At 36.8% G+C, this 17,974-nt stretch overlaps 1 protein-coding gene across 1 annotated transcript; it reads left to right on the forward strand.

Moving 5' to 3' along the window:
- The first annotated feature begins 1,295 nt into the window (after nt 1-1,295).
- Nucleotides 1,296-15,221, forward strand: LOC110763278 (Myotubularin-like phosphatases II superfamily). Its single transcript, XM_021966031.2, has 19 exons — nt 1,296-1,574; nt 1,684-1,764; nt 2,009-2,083; nt 3,276-3,347; nt 3,996-4,065; nt 5,132-5,181; nt 6,226-6,515; nt 6,636-6,709; nt 6,786-6,849; nt 7,069-7,134; nt 7,538-7,637; nt 7,730-7,843; nt 9,162-9,331; nt 9,427-9,511; nt 10,556-10,774; nt 11,571-11,630; nt 11,790-11,854; nt 13,257-13,536; nt 14,200-15,221. The coding sequence occupies exons 1-19, from the start codon at nt 1,458-1,460 to the stop codon at nt 14,716-14,718; spliced, it is 2,571 nt and encodes an 856-aa protein (XP_021821723.2). The 5' UTR covers nt 1,296-1,457; the 3' UTR covers nt 14,719-15,221.
- The last annotated feature ends 2,753 nt before the right edge of the window (nt 15,222-17,974 follow it).

Here is a 17,974-nt window from a genome sequence, read left to right on the forward strand (position 1 = left end):
GAGGATGGGATGCACAAAGCTAGGGAAGTAGGGCTAAACCCAAGGACCCGAAGCCCTATGAAAACCCGACTAAACCTCCAAGCAAAGGTACAAAAAATTCAATTGAGCACTAAGAGTCCGCTGCACAAACACTGACTTGAGCGTCAAAGTGGCTTTTGCAGTACTCACTCCATTTCCATCGTTCGTTCCGAAGTTCTTTTCCAATCAAGGAAGTGTACGGATTTCAGTCGAGAACCCGTGGAGGCATTTCTTCTTGAAAGAAATTCTGCTCCAACACGTCTTTTTCCATCTCGGTCATTCGTTCTATCGTGATGTCTCATATCATGATTCAACTCTTCTCCATTCACACTTTTTTTGTCATGTTGAATAGATGCTTCTATGTATGCAAAACGACCAACGAATTTGGATCGTTCTTCGAATATGGTGGTCATATTTGTCACTTGCTTTGTTAGAGTTCCCAACATTTGAACAATTCGTTCAGAGTCCATCTCTAGTTGGTATGTCTTACCAGCCTAAGTTGGAGTCATACAATCAATACACCGCATGCAAAAAAAGTGACTCGAAATTTTCAAACCCTAGGAAAAACAATAAGATGGCTCTGGTGACAAATTTGATGTATGATATAGTGAATTGAATATTTAGGCAAACCAATGGGTTTGGCTTCACACAAGAATTCCAATCTATGGAAAAATAAACTTTACTCAATAACTCAACTTCCATTCCAATGAACTACATGAGGGTATTTATAGCAAATTAAAACCTAGAGGTAATAGAATAAAAATCCCTTACTAAAACAGAAATTCTAACCCAAATAAATTAGGAAACTAAAAATATGGAAAACTAGAGAACCTAAAAAACTAACAAATAAATTAGGAAACTAATCAATGATGTCCGCATCACCGTACTTTAAGTTGGTCCATGTCGTTGAATTTCGTGAAAAACTTGTTAAATTGCTGATGTTGCTGAAATATAGATCGATTTAAGCTCTACGGTGTAATCTTAGCAAGCGCAAACATGTCGATGTCCAAAGATAACGGGCTCATTTGTTTAAAAGACCAAATTGCAGTTCCACTTTTTTGGTCAAGTGTCCCAGTCAGCTTTCTCTTTTGGTCAAATTAAGGATAAATTGACACAATTTGGGTGGATTGTTAATTCCTTGAGGATATTTAGTCCGAACAAAAATTCTCATCAAAGTTTGGGTCCAGTTGACTTAAAAGTGCGGAAATAGAAAAGGAAGGAGTGCTCCGAACGAAAACAAGTCCAATAATATAATAGATGGCGTGCGAACCGCTATTCCTTTGAAAGGCAGGTAAAGCGCATAGCCGATTTCCACCCACAACAAACAGCGACGACAAAACCTCACGTCTCCATCTCCATTTTCTCGAATTCTCTCTCTCTCTCTCTCTCTCTCTTCTATTATCTTGTCAAAAGCTGGACAAACGGTGTCGTTTCGCCGCATGGCAGCGCCAAAGCCCCGCTCAAGCTCAGGTCGATCGACGCCTCTCAGGGACTCTTCCGAGTCCGAGAAGATGGAGGTCACTGGTAGCTGGGACGCCCTCGACTGGACCATTGAGGTCCTCTTCTTTCCTCTCTTCTAGGGCTCTGTGCCTATGAATTTTCCGTTTCTAATGAAATCTAGTTGATCAATTTCTTCATTTTTTGTTTTTTGTTTTTGTTTTCCAGCCGGTTTCGCGGTCCGTTTCTCGGTCGGTTTCGCGTGTGCAATTGGAGTGCTTGCTTGAAGCTGAACAGGTCGAAGTTGAGGTACTTGGAATTCTTTGTTGAATTCTTGAATGATAATGCGAAATAGGGATTGTTGAAGTGCAATGTAATTCTTTTGTTCTTGCAGTTTTGAATTCTTGATCAATTCTGCATAGCTGTGGAGGATTTTTTCTTTGTAAAATTTGTAAACAACAATAGTTACTGACGAAGATGGATGTAATGTGGTGTTTTGTTCATTAACTAATGGTATGCATAAGAAACCTTAATATTCAAAGTTTACTTTCAGGGGTATGGCGTTGTTCTTGCAAATACTGATGAGGCAGGTACCTTGATAGTGACCAATTTTCGTCTTCTTTTCTTGGTAAGTAATTCATATGATATTCGACAATATACCCTCTTCAATGTGATCATTCTAAAGTTTAGTTCTGTTCGTTTTATGCATGTCCCAAGGAAAATTTATGTTAGAAGAGTGAATAATCTTGCTAACACTGAAATTGATGTTATATATGTGGCAATCTAGAGTGAGTAATGTTAGAAGAGTGAGTTTGAAACAAAAAGCTCTCGCTCTCTCTCTCTCTCTCGGTTGAAACTTAGATACGCCCCAAAGGGCACCCACGAGCTCTTAACCACTTAGGATATACTATTTTTCCAATGTGGGATCTTGAATCCTAACATTCCAACTCACTTCTGTACCCAACGTCTTCGTCAGTATTCATTGACTCGATATCATGCCCATACATAACACCGATCATTTTAATCAAGCCTATAGGTCGCCCCTTCCATAGAATGGGGCCCAGTTGCATGGTGAAACTAGACTCTCATACCAATTGTTAAGAGCCCATGGGTAGAACTTGCCCATAAAAACCGGCTTGTAAGGGAAGGGTGCCCAAGAGCTCTTAAACCACTCTAGGATTTGCTATTTTTCCAATGTGGGATCTTGAGTCCTAACAATGCTGGTATAATTACGTAAAGCCATAAATTTACATATTGGGCTGACCTGAGTATCTGTATGAATAGTGTCAACAGTCAGCCATATTAATCTGGCCTGTTCTGATTTTGTTTCATATATTCTGCTCGACATTGTTTCAATGTGCAATTGATGCATATGATGAAGAGGAAGAAGGTGATGGGGAAAATTAGAAAAAACAAATGGGAGAAGAAAACACTTCAAGATTTGTGAGAAGAAATTGGAGATCCTGTTCTTATATTATGCTATGTTATACTTGCTTAGTGTGAAACGCTAAGAGAGGAGCCCTCTTACCTATCAATGGATAGATCTCCATCATGTCAATTCTGGCCCTATGGCTTGCTCATTAAAAAAAAAAGGGTCTTCTACTACATATTGCATTTGTTAGGTCTTATATCTGTGTATTTTATGGTTAGTGAAATTGTTTGCCCCTAAGTTGCCTATGGTTTGGAGGAATGTAAAACATTTAATTCGTGTATTTAATAATCTTTGATATAATGATGGTCTTGGTTGGTGGTGTACTTGTGTGTTCCCGTTTTTTTTTCTACCCCAGGTTATTTGATATGCTTACTTTTTGTTTTTCAAGAGTGAGGGAACTAGGAATGTTATTGCACTTGGCACGATACCTTTGGCAACAATTGAGAAGTTCAACAAAATTGTAAGTTCTAATTGAGATATGCGTATTTATCTTTTGTGATAACTTTGGTTTTGGTGCTCCAGTCTCAAATATATTTGTAATTGCAACTTTTACAGGAGATGCCCGGTCACATGTTTTTAACTGTTAGTGAAATGCTTAATATTTATTATTTAAAAGAAACTCTATTCATATGAAATATTTTATTACATTTTTAACTACAAAAGCTCTCTCATCCAAGTCCTCTCCACCTCCATCATGTTTGGCATTCGTGCTTTCCTATTGGTTGTTCCACTTTGCTAGTGATATACCAACAATACATCAGTGATCAACCCTTTTTGACATATGATCTTTTTCTTTTGAACCATTTATCTCTTCACTTGTTGTTCCATTTTCTTTGTTTCTTTCTTCTTGTTCTTTTGAGAATAAATTCATTCCTTGCCATGTTTTGAGAGATGGCAGAGCTTTAAGACTACTTAAGTTTCCTTGGTTTTGTTTGCTCAACTAAATCATTGAATGGACTCAAAAAGAAAAATAACCAATATATATATGTCTGTTAGTGATCGGACTCTTTTAATTATTTTACTATTCAATGTTGTTTTTCACCTTTTATTGTGCTTTTCTTTGTGTGTATGGCAATATCCAGTTCATTGTATTTCCTTGAGTTTGTAGGCTGTAAAGAATCAATCAACCCCTCGTCAATCTGACAAGACTCCATCAAGGCGACTTCTTCAGGTCATTGGTATGATTTCATATGAAGTACCCATGTTAATTTTGTATTGCTTTGAATCTTTTTCTTGTTTAATTGGTTGTCATGTGAGATTTTGTGTATCATTTGAAGAATGTGTTTGATGAGAGGTCTGGATTCTATCCTAGATCTAAACTAATTCAGTCAAATTGCCGTTTTAATGGTAATTTGTAGATTGTTAGATAGTTTTGGTGAACCACACAGAAATCTTCAGCACTGCTAAGTATGGGTGGCATGGCAGTAACATGGTTATCTGACTGAGTGGTATTAAAGATCAATGGTTTTGTGCAGGCGAAAGTTTTCCTCATGGTCTACTTTGATTTTCTCGAATAGTGCCAGTTTGCATTTCTGCAGATACAGACACAGACACAGACACAGAGACACACACACACACACACTCTCTCTCTCTCTCTCTCTCTCTCTCTCTCTCTCGGTGTGTGGTGAGAATAGAACTTATACAATTTTGAATGCCCACTTAAAGAAGCAGCCTACATGTGTTCTTTTCCGTTATGATCAACCTGAGAGCGTTCATGATCATACGCATTTCTTTGTTTGCTGTCATGACCACTGTGGAAATTTGCAATGACGAATTGTACTTGAACAAGTTTACAGTTTCCAGTAGATTTAAGTAATTACACAAGAGCCAAATGTTTTTGTGGATGCTTGTTCATAACAATTTGGACTTCTCACTACAGCCGTGCACTTTCCCCTCTACTTCTGCTAGAAGTTTGAAGTTTAGACCGCATCCCTTTCCACATATGGTCATAGTGACTGAAGGGATTATGTTAGTTCATTATGATCCTTTGTTAATTGATGTTTGGGAAATTTAAGGTTCCTTCAATAAGACTTAGCTGTGTAGCTATCTATATTTTGTATAAGCAATCTATTCTTTTTAATTCCATAGTAACTACTGGAATTGTGGCTCCAACTATGAGTGGTTGTGTATGGGATCCGTTGATTAGATACTCATATGTTTTATTAAATCTAGTTTGCTAGTCCAATGGAAGGTCTTCTGCAGAGACTGAGAGAACTAATAGTTCCATGCATTTGTATTTTGCAGGTAAAGACATGAGGATCATCGTCTTTGGCTTTCGCCCTAAAACAAGGCAGGTAAATTTTCCTGTGAATACTTCTTGACTCTTTTGTATTCTGGTCCAGTATATCACTGTTAAAGTTTTTATATCCTTAAAATTTCGGTTAAAGACTATCAAATGGTTTATGGTGTGAAAAAACTGAATGACACTTTCAAAAACTAATGTTATCAAATTAAGATGATCGTCCTTTTCTTTTTAAAGACAAAATGCACTTTATGAAATCCCTTGAATGCTCTTCATTACATTGATTGTCTAATTAACATCAGTCATCATCATCATCTTTCACCAAAAATGAGGCGGTCAACATAAGGGGACATTACTATGCTTTTGCCATGTCGTGAAAATTGAGGCTTTAGCTTTAACTTTCACAAAAAATGCCACAAGTCTGGTCGAAATTTTGGACAGTCTCTCCAATATTTCAGCAAGAATAAATGCAGCTAAAGTTGCAAAAAGCAGTTCAGCAGCTACCTTTTGCAGCAGCATATTGCAGCAACTAGCAACAGCTGAAACCAAATTCGTAACAGCTGCTGGCAGCTGCACAAAGGGGCAGCACGTCTGGACCACATATACAGAAAAAGTATTATGTATTTTATACTTGTATATGTATATTATACTTATATATGTACGTTATGCTTATATATGTTACTTTATATAATACTTCAGTTTATGTTTACATATGTGCAAAGTAAAAGAAGCTTTTTTCTTTTAAAAATTAGAGCCTTATAAAATTACAAAATTGTGGACAAGTTCTCTGCCGCATAAAATACAAACTACAAAAAACAATGATGCAAAGAGTAGTTTGTTATGTTAGGGGTTCTGACATAATTTTGCTTAGAGGGGAGAATGCAACAATATGATAACTTAAAAGAATGAGCAGTTTATACAATTGGTTTCTTGTGTCCTATCAACTCAAAATGGCTTACAAAACCTTGGTGTCGTGTATCAAAGCTGAAATGTTTTTAAAATTATGATGAATTCTTTTAGTTGCTTGCATGTGAAGTTGTGAACAGCAGTCTAACATGGGTATTGTTTTTCACCCGAAAAAAAAAAAAACTTCCAGAGACGTGCAGTATTTAATGCACTATTAAAGTGTACAAAGCCAGCGAGTCTATGGGATCTTTATGCTTTTGTTTCTGGACCTTCCAAATTCAATAACACCAACCCAAAGGTGCGGTTACTAAATGAGTATCTTCGGCTTCTCGGAAAAGGCTCCTTACATGCATCGATGAATATGATTGAGGGTGGTTCATTCACATTTTCCAATGATTTGTGGAGAATAAGTAGTATAAATTCCAGCTATACAATGTGCCAGAGTTATCCATTTGCCTTGATAGTTCCGAAATCCATTACGTAAGAGTTTGAGATGCATCCTTCCATACTTCTGCCCTAAGACTTTTCAGGGTTTAATGAGGCTTGCTTCATTGCCTTGGAACTACACAACTAATAATTTTGCATGGTTGCTGATGCTAGTGATGATGAAGTGCTCCAGGCTTCCAATTTCCGTGCAAGAGGTCGCTTGCCTGTAGTTACGTGGTGTCATCCAAGTATGCTATAAGTCTTTCATTACTCTGTTTGTTGTGGTATTTGTACTTGCTTCTTAATATTCTTGACAACTTACAGAAACTGGAGCAGTTCTTGCACGTTCTTCCCAACCCTTGGTTGGTATCATGATGAATATGAGAAGGTAATATAAACTATGTTTTCAAAGCTGAATCTACTGTCTTTTTGTGCACACACAGAGTACAGACATGCATGACACAATCAAGGGGACAGCCTAAAAAGGAATGTACTTTTGGTGCTTCGAATTTGGAGCACCTATATATTATAATATATTTTGGATTATTATTTTTTATTTATGAAATTGTGTTGATCCACAAATTCATATCTGTTCATTTGTCTACAGCAACACCGATGAAAAGATTGTTGCTGCACTTTGTGCTCAACTTACTGGTACAAGAGGTAAACGGAGGTAAGTGATAAGTTTTCTTGTCCGTTTTGCTTTGTACTTTTGTTTGTGTTATTTTTTCACGTTCATGTTTTCTTGTTTCATCGACTTCCTAATGACTTAGTATCGCTAGTGCGGCATGTTGCAAAACAACAAGCATTAAGAAGTGTTTATAAGCTGTTTAAAAGCCTCTATGTCCTTCCATGATGCATGTCCTCATTAATTACTTTTTAACATTTCTTATTCCATAACATTCTTCTATGCTTGGGAGCTTTTTGAGTTCAATAAGTAAAGGTGGTGTTAATCATTTTCTGATAAACAAATTCGGTTGTACTATTTAATAACATGTATATCTTATGATATATATATATATATATATATGTTTAAAGAAGTTAAAATGTTTGATTGCTTTCTTTCTATGTGCCAGGAAGCTATATATAGCCGATGCAAGACCTCGAAAAAATGCTTTAGCTAATGGTGCCATGGGAGGTGGCTCTGAGTCATCTTCAAATTATTTTCAATCTGAGGTATGTCTATGGTTTGCAATTTTCATTTATGCATCTTATGGTGTTTAATATAAAAAATATATAACATACTATTTTTTTTTTGGGTGTATCAGATAGTTTTCTTTGGGATAGACAACATACACGCAATGAGAGAGAGTTTTGCCCGGCTTAGGGACTACTTAGACACTCATGGTGCAGCTTCATCGGATGGGATGTCATCTTTCTTGGTTAGTCTTGATATCTTATGAATATCTGGATTGTTTATCTGTGTTAAATTGTGGTACTTATCGTTTGTTTATCTTCTGATGGCTATTAAGTATCTTGTATTATAGGTATGATAAAACATGATTTTCTTTACTTTTGATGGATCTCGTCCATCGGATCTTGTATTCTTTTTTTTTTGGTTCTTTCTTTAATAAATTTCAAGTTTCTTATTAAAAAAATTATAGCTATTATCTTTTCTTGTCTCGAGAATACCATGAGAAATAGGCAGTATAGTTGGGATAAGGTTATTGGGAAGACCATACATCTGCAATTCCAAAGCATGAATGTCGATAAGTAGCTTGTATCTTAAGTCGTGGCATCACCAAGTTAAATGACTTTGATTTATGTCAAAAATTTGTCCCTAAATTAATTTCGTCAAAAATTGGTGTTCAGATTTGAAGTCAAGTTTCACTTTGGCCCCCGACAATTGCTTCTGTCAATTTTTCAGGGTATATTGGGGACTGCTCTCTCTCTCTCTCTTCTCTCTCTTCCCTCTCTTCCCTCTCTTCCCTCTCCTATTCTCTCTCTCATCTGACGATCAAACCCCAAGGCTGCATCTCCCCTTTCGCATCCCCAACATTCTTTTGAAGCTATAGGACTGGTTCTGAATATGGGTTTCCGTAAACAGTAACATACCCATCCATCAATTTATTCCTCACAAACCTTTATAAGAAATATCCACTTCTCACGTCAAAAAGGGGCAAACCTAGAAATATAAACACCCAAAAACTACGAACACAATTTGCATCTGATATTCTTCCGTAAACTTTTCTCAAAGTTGAATATGTACTCATTGACTGAATCAAGATTTTTGGGCAAGATCCCCGTGTGCCAAAACAAATGACCCCCTGCAACAATTCTGTAAAAAAATTGTAGAGGGTTAAATAATCCCTAGAAGTAAGATTTTTACACTCTGCAACAAGTAAGGTTTTTATTTTTTACCGAATGAGGGTTATTCATATACTAGGAAGGTGCCAAATCCAATATTAGATGTATTAAATCAGAAAGTGGAACAAGAGTACTTTTAGAGAACTCAGAGGGTTGTGGTCCCCAATCCCATGAGCCTAAAAGTGGTTTTGCCACTGATGTTGAGGGTTTCTAAGAAGCACTGTTAAGAATATTGATTTTGGTGAAAGTATTTACAGTGAAAAAAAAGGAGAGAAAAAGAATAAGGGAAGATGAAGTTTCTTATGGCCTTTGTTTTAAATTTACCCAAAAAAAAAAAAAAGTTGTGTTTGAGGTGGGTGAGAATATATGTTTTATACTTGTTGCTATTGACAGAGACACGGTGGATGGACTTGGGGTGGAGGCAACCTTAGCAGTATGTCTGCTTCAGTGTCAACTCTTGGGGACAGTGGTTGGTTAATACATGTTCAAAGTGTCTTGGCTGGTTCTGCTTGGATTGCTGCCCGTGTTGCTTTGGAGTCGGCATCGGTGCTTGTGCATTGTAGGTAAGTTATATTATTATTGCACTCCATCAAATTAGCTGATTCAGTGTTTCCATTTATGGAGTTTTAATCTCCAAATAATCCATTCGTTTGTTTAGTGATGGATGGGACAGAACTACTCAGCTGATTTCGCTTGCCAATTTGCTGCTTGATCCATACTATCGGACAGTCACAGGATTTCAGGTATCTGCTGGACATAATTGGACAGGTTTTTTTTTTTGGACAGTTAAAGTTGTATTTTTATCTGTGGTCCTCGAGTCATATTAGGCTTAGAAAATTCTTTCTAAGCTGTTATCATTTATGATCCTAGTTTTTCTTCAATTTTATGAATACTTTACATGCAAGGTGGAATGTAGGATAATTTTTATTTTGGCAAAATATGCCAAAATCCCTAACAGAAACTCATTTCTGTTAAAAAGGAGTGCATTTGTTTCCATTTATTAGGTGGTCCTTCTGCGGTTTTGATGTCGGAGTGTTGATTGCTCGGAATGGCACACCTTTTGGGGTTCCACTACAAAAAAAATTTCAATGATTCGAATCGTCTATTTTTCAAGTCTTTATTCATAGATCATTGTGGCAAAAAATTAGATAAATTGAAAACCATTAAGACATCTAGTTGTGACTAATAAAATAGACGAACACGGTGCTTCAAGAAAACACTGAAATAACAACCATTTAATTGAGCGGTCAAATGGATTTGGATTCAAGTGATTTTTGTAGAGATGATCTTTGAAGGAAACCTAAAAAATAGATGGTTCGGAGGGTTTAGTATGGTTTAGGGGAATTTAGGGTTTGGGGCGGTACCTTACACTGTAAATTATCAATCCAAGCATTGACATTTTTTAAGAAATGAAAATAAAATGACAAAAATAAAAAGATTGTTAAAAAAAAAAAACAATTCTGTTTTTGGGAACCACATACAGAATATAATCTTCTGCCTGACTGGGTGCAGAGAAAGCTTATGTGTAGGGACCTAATGCTGAAAGCCCCTTTTATTTCCCTTTTTATTTTAACTCTACACATGCTCGAGTTGCATACTTGGCAAAATTGTGAAACTGGTACATATCCTGGAATTCAACTTCTTACAGGGTTGCACTGTAAAATATTTAGTTTAAACATATGGTCAGGTGCTGACAGTAGCGAATGTCTTTTGACTTAGAACATTCAGAATGTGCACTTGTGATGTAATGTGACTCAAAAATACTTTGATTATTTTCTTCTATGCAGGCACTTATTGAGAAAGATTGGCTAGCATTTGGTCATCCATTTGCAGATCGAGTGGGCATGCCAACTGTAACAGGAAGTTGCAGCATACCTTCTGAATTGACAAGGCAGTCCTCTACTGGGAGTATCCAGTCATCACCCATGCGTCAGCCATCAGCATCGTTCACATCTCAACCGCCTACTTCTCACGCACAGAACAACTATTCTCCCATATTTCTGCAGGTGCGCATTGTTATGTGGGTATATGATAAAGTATTAACTCACTATTTTATACTTCTAAATCAATGTCAATTTTTAAATGTTGAGGATATCCTTCAATTAATAAGCTATTGGTTGTTATCCGATGGCTATGATTAGAATCTGAAGAGATGACAGAGCAGCACAATTGTCACCTCCCAACTCTCGCCATCCACCTCTTTTCCCATCTTCCTAGAAAGTTAAAAACAAAAATATTTTGCTCAACTCGCACACCTCCTAAACAAAATATTCCTAAAATACATTATAGAGGTTGTGGATTAAATGTGTATCTAGGTAGTTATCTTTTGCATCTTCTTAGGACTTATCTTAATTCACTATTGTTCATCTAATTTTGTTGTTCCACCTGATGTGAGGTATTCTACACTAGTTACAATAAAAGTACATCATCTCCAATTCTTTATGTTTTTGAGGTTTCTAGTTACAAATGCATTGTTTGTTTGTTATTTGATGTTTTATTCTTGTGCACAAATAGGAGCAGCCAGGTTTATTAATTGAGAGATGTAAGAGTGACATCCAATATATAATTACGTATTACCAAAATTGTAAAATAAGTGGTTAGTTCTTTGTTGAATTTGATTTGAGCAGCAATTCACTCTCAGTCCAACTTCCAGTTTGTTGTCAAGTTTTCCTTTTTCAGTTCGAATGTTGTATGCTAGATTTTTCTGTACTTTCTCTCCATTTGAAAGGAGAATGTGTTGCACTTAAAATTGTTGTCTTCAGCATTCATACGGTAATTAATCTAGTTTGTATTTTGATGCAGTGGGTTGATTGTGTTTCACAATTGTTGCGAATGTATCCTTTCGCTTTTGAGTTCTCTTCAGTATGTATCCTTCTTCCAAAGTACACTTGTTTCTCTTTTTGATGAAACTGATCACAAATGTAGTTGAATGTGTTATCGAACAGCTTTATCTGTTCTTTTAATTGCCCTTTGTGGTCAGGGAACAATAGTTCATTTACTTTCTACTGGTTTATGATTTAGGCTTTCCTGGTGGATCTTGTGGACTGTGTTCTATCCTGTCGCTTTGGAAACTTCTTCTGTAATAGGTAAATTCCTTTATGAGCATTAACCTTGAAGCAGTTTGTTATGGGGCTTTGATCTTTTGCATACTCTTAATTGATCTGTCTTCCTTTAGATTAGACTGCATGATGAGAATCAAACCAATGTATAGATATCTCAAGATGGTGAATTCACAGTTTTGTTTAGTATCTCAGAATTGGGCTTTCTTACGAGCGTGACATGATGTAGGCATACGTTGATGGATATTGATCTTCCATGGTTATGAGAGGGAAACAAATAACAAACCTTGAGTTCTCAAAAGAAATTTAAAAGCTGAAGGCTAAACTTTATTGGTAATTGAAATTTTAAGTAATTTACAACAGAGCTTTTAGCCTCTATTTATTAAGAGGATAAAAAAACCTTCGCCCTAAAAAAAATTAAATCCTAATTTCAACATAAATAGTTTCTACTTTCCAAAAAAAAAACTCTACCAAAAGAGCCCGAAAGGTCAAAACCTAATTAAATAATCTCCTGCATTTTGTAGAAGGTAACCTTTGAATATCATTATATGCATACATGAGGAGCTCAAGTGGCAGTTTAGTTTCTGTTGGTTTTTAAATTATTATTATTATGTTTTTCCTGGCTAGGGTTTATTACTTTAGGGTGTGGAGTCAGGTACCTAAGATGTAAACAGGTGAAAAAACAAAATAACAAAGGTTATTCCAGCAGACCATTACCCAGCAGACTTGAGCAGTAACTATAGAGATTTCGTAAGTGAATTGTGTAACCTAGTCATCTTAATTTACTCTGTAATAATGTACTTGTACATGTATTACTAAGTCATCATATGATTGCATGTAGCTGGCTGCAGTGATAGTCTGGATAGGATGGGGAAGAATCTAGAGCAGGTTGTGTTTCAAATGCTTAGACATATTTGATAGGGCAAGGTAGTGATCTAGTAGATCGACTAGCTGTTTCAACTACGCTTTTGAAGCTTGGAAAGGATTAAACTTTATCAATGACATACATTATGCATTGGAATGAATATCAAATTTTGTTCAGGGGAGACTCATGATAATGAGTTCAGAAATTTCTTATTATATTTTGATTTCTACTCGTGATATTTTCTAGTATATTTCATTGTTAATCACTTGGTGTGTCCATGTCTTCGGAATGTTGATAGTTGTGAGGTTTTCTAGTTGTTCACATGCATTGATATCATAGTTACTGGCAGTGTCAAAAACCAAATCCTTCACTTGGTCAACATCTATTTGTTCTTCTCCCCCTTCGTTTTTTTTTGTCTTTTTGTCTTTTTGTGTGTTCTTTTTGTGTGAGCTTCTTTTGAGTTCATCATGGTTTGGTTATTTAATTTCTTTTTTTATTATTTGAGAGAAGTACTGAAATTTGAAATAGACTAACTTAAGTCTCCTGTTTGCTTATCTATTTCAGTGAAAAGGAGAGGCAGCAATGTGGTGTACCTGAAGCTTGTGGATGCATGTGGGCATATTTGGCCGATTTGCGTGCTTCGAAGGGAAGTTCTCATGTGCACTATAACTACTTTTATGATCCATTGAAGCACGATGGTCCAATATTGCCTCCAGCAGCAGCTTTAGCACCAACTCTTTGGCCTCAATTCCATCTCCGATGGGCTTGTCCCTCAGAGGCTCAAGCTGGAGATGTTGAAGCTCAATTTAGGAAGATGGATATTAAATTCTCTGAACTACAGAAGGTAATAGTTCTTACTTTTAGGCCCTAGTGAGTGACTGAGTTGAGTGACTGAGTGAGTGAATGAATGAATGGCTGGACTGTTAAATTGCAGGTTCAAACCTTGTAGGATGTTCCAGTTGAAAGGTTTAAGTATATATATTTGTGTGTTATTGAGCTCTCTAGAACTCAAGACTTAAGACTCTTTTTCTGACTAAAAAAGAAAATTGAAAAATCACTCAATCGAGAGAGTTTATAAAAAGTGGATTATGAAATGAAAGCAGAAGACAATCTGAAATTTTGTTCATGAAATGCCAGTTAAACATATGTTTTATGTTTCAAAGGTATCTGTTCTTAATCTTTTATTTATAATCTCTTTTCAATATTGCTCACGATTGCAGCCAACCAAAAGAAACATGTGTATGCATCTTTTTGTTGCTTGCAAGTTGTATTTGAAATTACCACCCCTATTTCACACTCACCCGATTAAGGATACAACAAACAATTGGGATAGTCAATTAACATTTTGTTTGTTGTGCTTACTATGTTATTGAAAGCAGTGATTTATGTTTTGCGCATCTCTGATTGTTACATTCCTAGAAATAAAATGGCATTCCAAATTTGCTTATGTGACATGAATAAAAACATTTACTGTTGGCAATGTTGGTTCTGTATAAACTCCTCACAGGAAAAAGAAGCGGCAGAAAGGAAAGCTAAAGAAATCACTGCCGTTATGGAATTGTTAAGTGCAGATTTGCAAAATGAAAAGCAAGTCAGCAGCTCAGCTATGATTTTGGCCAAGAGGGCAAGCAAGGAAAGTGAGGCCGTAAAGCGAGCTATACAATCACTGGGATGCAAGGTCCACTTTTCAAGCGGTGGAGATTGCACCGTTGATGTTGAAAGCAGCCAAATTGAACCTCCACTGAAGTCATCTTTTTCCTCAAGAAGAGAAGCAGATGGCGCTGTACAGCATGATGATAAATCAGACCTCTCTGTTTCAATTACAGTTATGGCAGATGATGTGGTTTCCAGCAACCCAATTGATCGAGTATGCGAAACTCTATGCCCTTTACGCATGCGAGATGGAGGCTGCAGGTGGCCAGATGCTGGCTGTGCTCAGTTGGCTAGCCAATTTGTCGGACTGAAGGCCAACTACGAGGCATTTGATAAACTTTCTATTTATGATAGCTATTTCCAGCCTAAATGAGCAGTACTTAGATTTTGAGCTGCTGGAGGTTTGAGCACCAACTTCACTCCTCCAAGGTTCTTCCTATTGAAATTTTCAGGTAGAGTTCCAAGTCTCTTTAGAACATCCCAAGATTTTTTATAGAATACTATCAAATGAACATGAGAGCAACGCAGATGGAGGGACCCAAAAATTGAAGGATGGGTCTCAAGATCTTTTGTACAGAGGATGTAGAGTTAGTTGAAGACCATTTTTAGTATAGGCAGGTCTGTGGAGTGGTGAAAGGAAAACCAAAATGATACAAGCAAGATCTGTTGTATATATGGTCGTCTACTTCTCATACTCTTTTTGTCAGGTGCTCGTATGGAAACCATAAAGGCTAAAATTTATCTCCTAAATTAGGTTAGCCTGCGTACAGATTTTAGGCAATTTGAGTTGTGTAATTCTTTTTGCTTATTTTTGTCGGCATCGATCGATGTATACCCGGATTGATTCGGATGCAATACAATTTTGCTTTTCTTTTAGTGGAAATATCTTCCTCTATTTTCTGAAGTTTTGAACATTGTCAAACAGAAAAAATAAAATAAAAAATTGAAAGTTCTGACTATTCAAATTAGTTTAAACCATGCTATTTTTTGGATTTTAGATTTGTTTTTGTGAATTACAATATGTGCGCATTTATCAATAGAGGGAGATAAAGGAGGGAAAAGTTCTGATTGAAGTCCCGTTTTAGTTTTGGTGGTCAGAAAATTGATTTTAAAATGAAAAAAAGCCCCAACAATAAGAATAAAAATATAAATCAGATTAAGAAGAGGCTAGAGAAACAGCCATGCATGTATGCATAAATAAAGGTGAGGAGGGCTTGCCAGTTACCGCAGCTAGGTTTAGGAAGATGGGTGGTGGTGCTAGAGATGCATTGAGCGATTCTGATTCTGTTTCTGAGTTTGATTTTGATTCAGAATGGGCAAACCTTCCTCTATGTTTTTTGTCCTTGATAAGTTGTTGGAACCCATTGATCATGGTCGATTTGCTCCCGTTTGCAAAGAATGGTCTTGTCTTGCAAAAGTTTACAATCGTTCGATGGCATAACAACATACCTCCCATGCTCATGATCCCAACCCAACACCAATTGGCCAAGCGCTATAGCTTTTGTGAAGGAAAACTCTGCATGAATGTTCAGAATATTGAATTCCCATATAATTCTCTTGAACCTTTTCAGCAGCAAAGCAGTGCCGTCTCCGGGATTGTATCACTGTGAATTGTTTGATCGCCCCCCAATGTTATTTTGTCCGCTGATCCAGCTTTAAATCCGGACAGTTATGCGGTTCTAACATTCTCCCTTGGTGACAACTATTTTTCTTTCATTAAAAGAGGACGAAGTTATTCGACTGGCATTAGACTTGCATCATATGAGTTCACTGACGCTATTTTAAACAAAGGCCAAGTCGTCTATGCAGTTGGAAGCGTTACTGGATCGATTGTGACGTTCGACCTGAATTCTTCGTACATGTTGGTTAAGAAATATTTTCCAACATAACCTCATTGTATGTTCCAAGACCAAGACCATTATAAAGGTCGAGCATATCTGGTGAAATCAACCAAGGGAGATCTGTTACTTGTTCGAAGATTTGTCAAATAAAAGGAAAACTCCTCTAGGGAGTGCATGACCACGAGCTTTATGGTTTCAAGGTACTAATCGACGATGAAGGTGGTGAATCGGAGCACGTTGAGCATGTTGAGGTCAAAAGCATTGGAGACGAGGCTCTCTTCGTAGGGGACAACGAGTCAATATCATTTTGCCCTTCCAACTATCCTGCAGATACTACACAGATGATTCCACCACTTTTGGAGAAAATGCATCCATAGCATGTGACATGGGCATATCTTCAACTTAAGAGGACAAAACCATCACCCAACACTCCCCTCCAAGTTATTGGGGAAATGGTGTCCCAACACCATTTTGGATTACGCCATCGTTTAGTGGACTCTGCTAATTAGCTTTCCAAGTTCATCTTAATTAATCTCAGTATATGCATGTAGCTCTTTATGAGCAGCCTAGCCTAACCATGTTAAAACTCCATTATATAAAATTCTCGATTCATATAGGCAGCATGATTGCGAGACAGCCCTCCAGATTGTCCTTTTTGTGCGTGCATGAGCAGCCTTCATTAATTTACTATGCTCTTACTAAGCTCTTCTTCTTCTTCTTTTTTAACAAGTTTATCCTTTTCTGTTTTTTTTTCTTTTTGGCAGACAATGCGTTTGCATCCCAATCTCAAATGTGCCAATGATGGTCGTGAATGTAAGTTTCGCAAGGACGAGTGCACCGATTATCATCATTATAGGGACAAACTAAAAAGCTTCTGTGCCATTGAGGTCTAAAAGAAAGGAGAAGAAAATTCCAGTAGTTCTTCTAGAAGATTTGATTTACTGTGAACTAGCTATGGGTGTTGTGCCGTGTACTAAACTTATGTACTTTGATCATGTTGCAAGAGTTTATGTTCTGACTTATGTACTTCGAAGTGTTTCCTGTTTATGTTTTGAACTTATTCAAGTCTTGGTTGAGCAATTTACCTCTCCGGTGTTCACCTTCTTACCCTTTGCTCTATGCCTTCCGGTGATAATCATGTGCTTGTTTTTGCTTGCCTAGTGTTTGTTCAGCTGACCATTCATATCCATAGAGCCCTTCCTCCTTGCCTGAACCTCCGTCACCCTTTCCTCGTCCCCTTCCTCATCTTCCCCTTCCATTCTACTAATCATGTTTTCCAGCTTCCACAATAGGCAAGCCATCAGCCCCAAATTTGGAGAAGACGAACACTAAACATATATGGCCCAAAAAAAAAGAGAAGAAATTTTCAACACTATGGTTATTTAGAGGTGGTGCATGCAATGTCGGTTCCAGGATTCGAATGTCATCGGGCAAAACTTACATACAAAACCCGACAGTACACAGTGGTAAGGCGCAAGGAGGTGCAGTTGCACCTCTCCTTGCCGGAAAAACCATTGTAGGTGCCCATTTTCATTTATTTTTATATTACTCCATTTACTTAAGTTTACAATGTAAATAAGGAAGTACCCCCCATTTGAATTCGAATAAAAATACTAGAAAATCAAATAACCACCAAATCAAAATATGAAAAATCGGTTTTAGTGCAAAATTCGATTTAGGCTAAAAATGATGGCTCATTAAGTCAATATATATTTCATACTAAAATCCCATAAAATCAAGTTTTCTTATTTGATGTGTAAGGAATAAAAGCCGCAAAAAATTATCTTG

Source organism: Prunus avium, chromosome 2, assembly GCF_965620075.1.
Source record: "Prunus avium chromosome 2, drPruAviu1.hap1.1, whole genome shotgun sequence".
NCBI lineage: Eukaryota > Viridiplantae > Streptophyta > Magnoliopsida > Rosales > Rosaceae > Prunus > Prunus avium.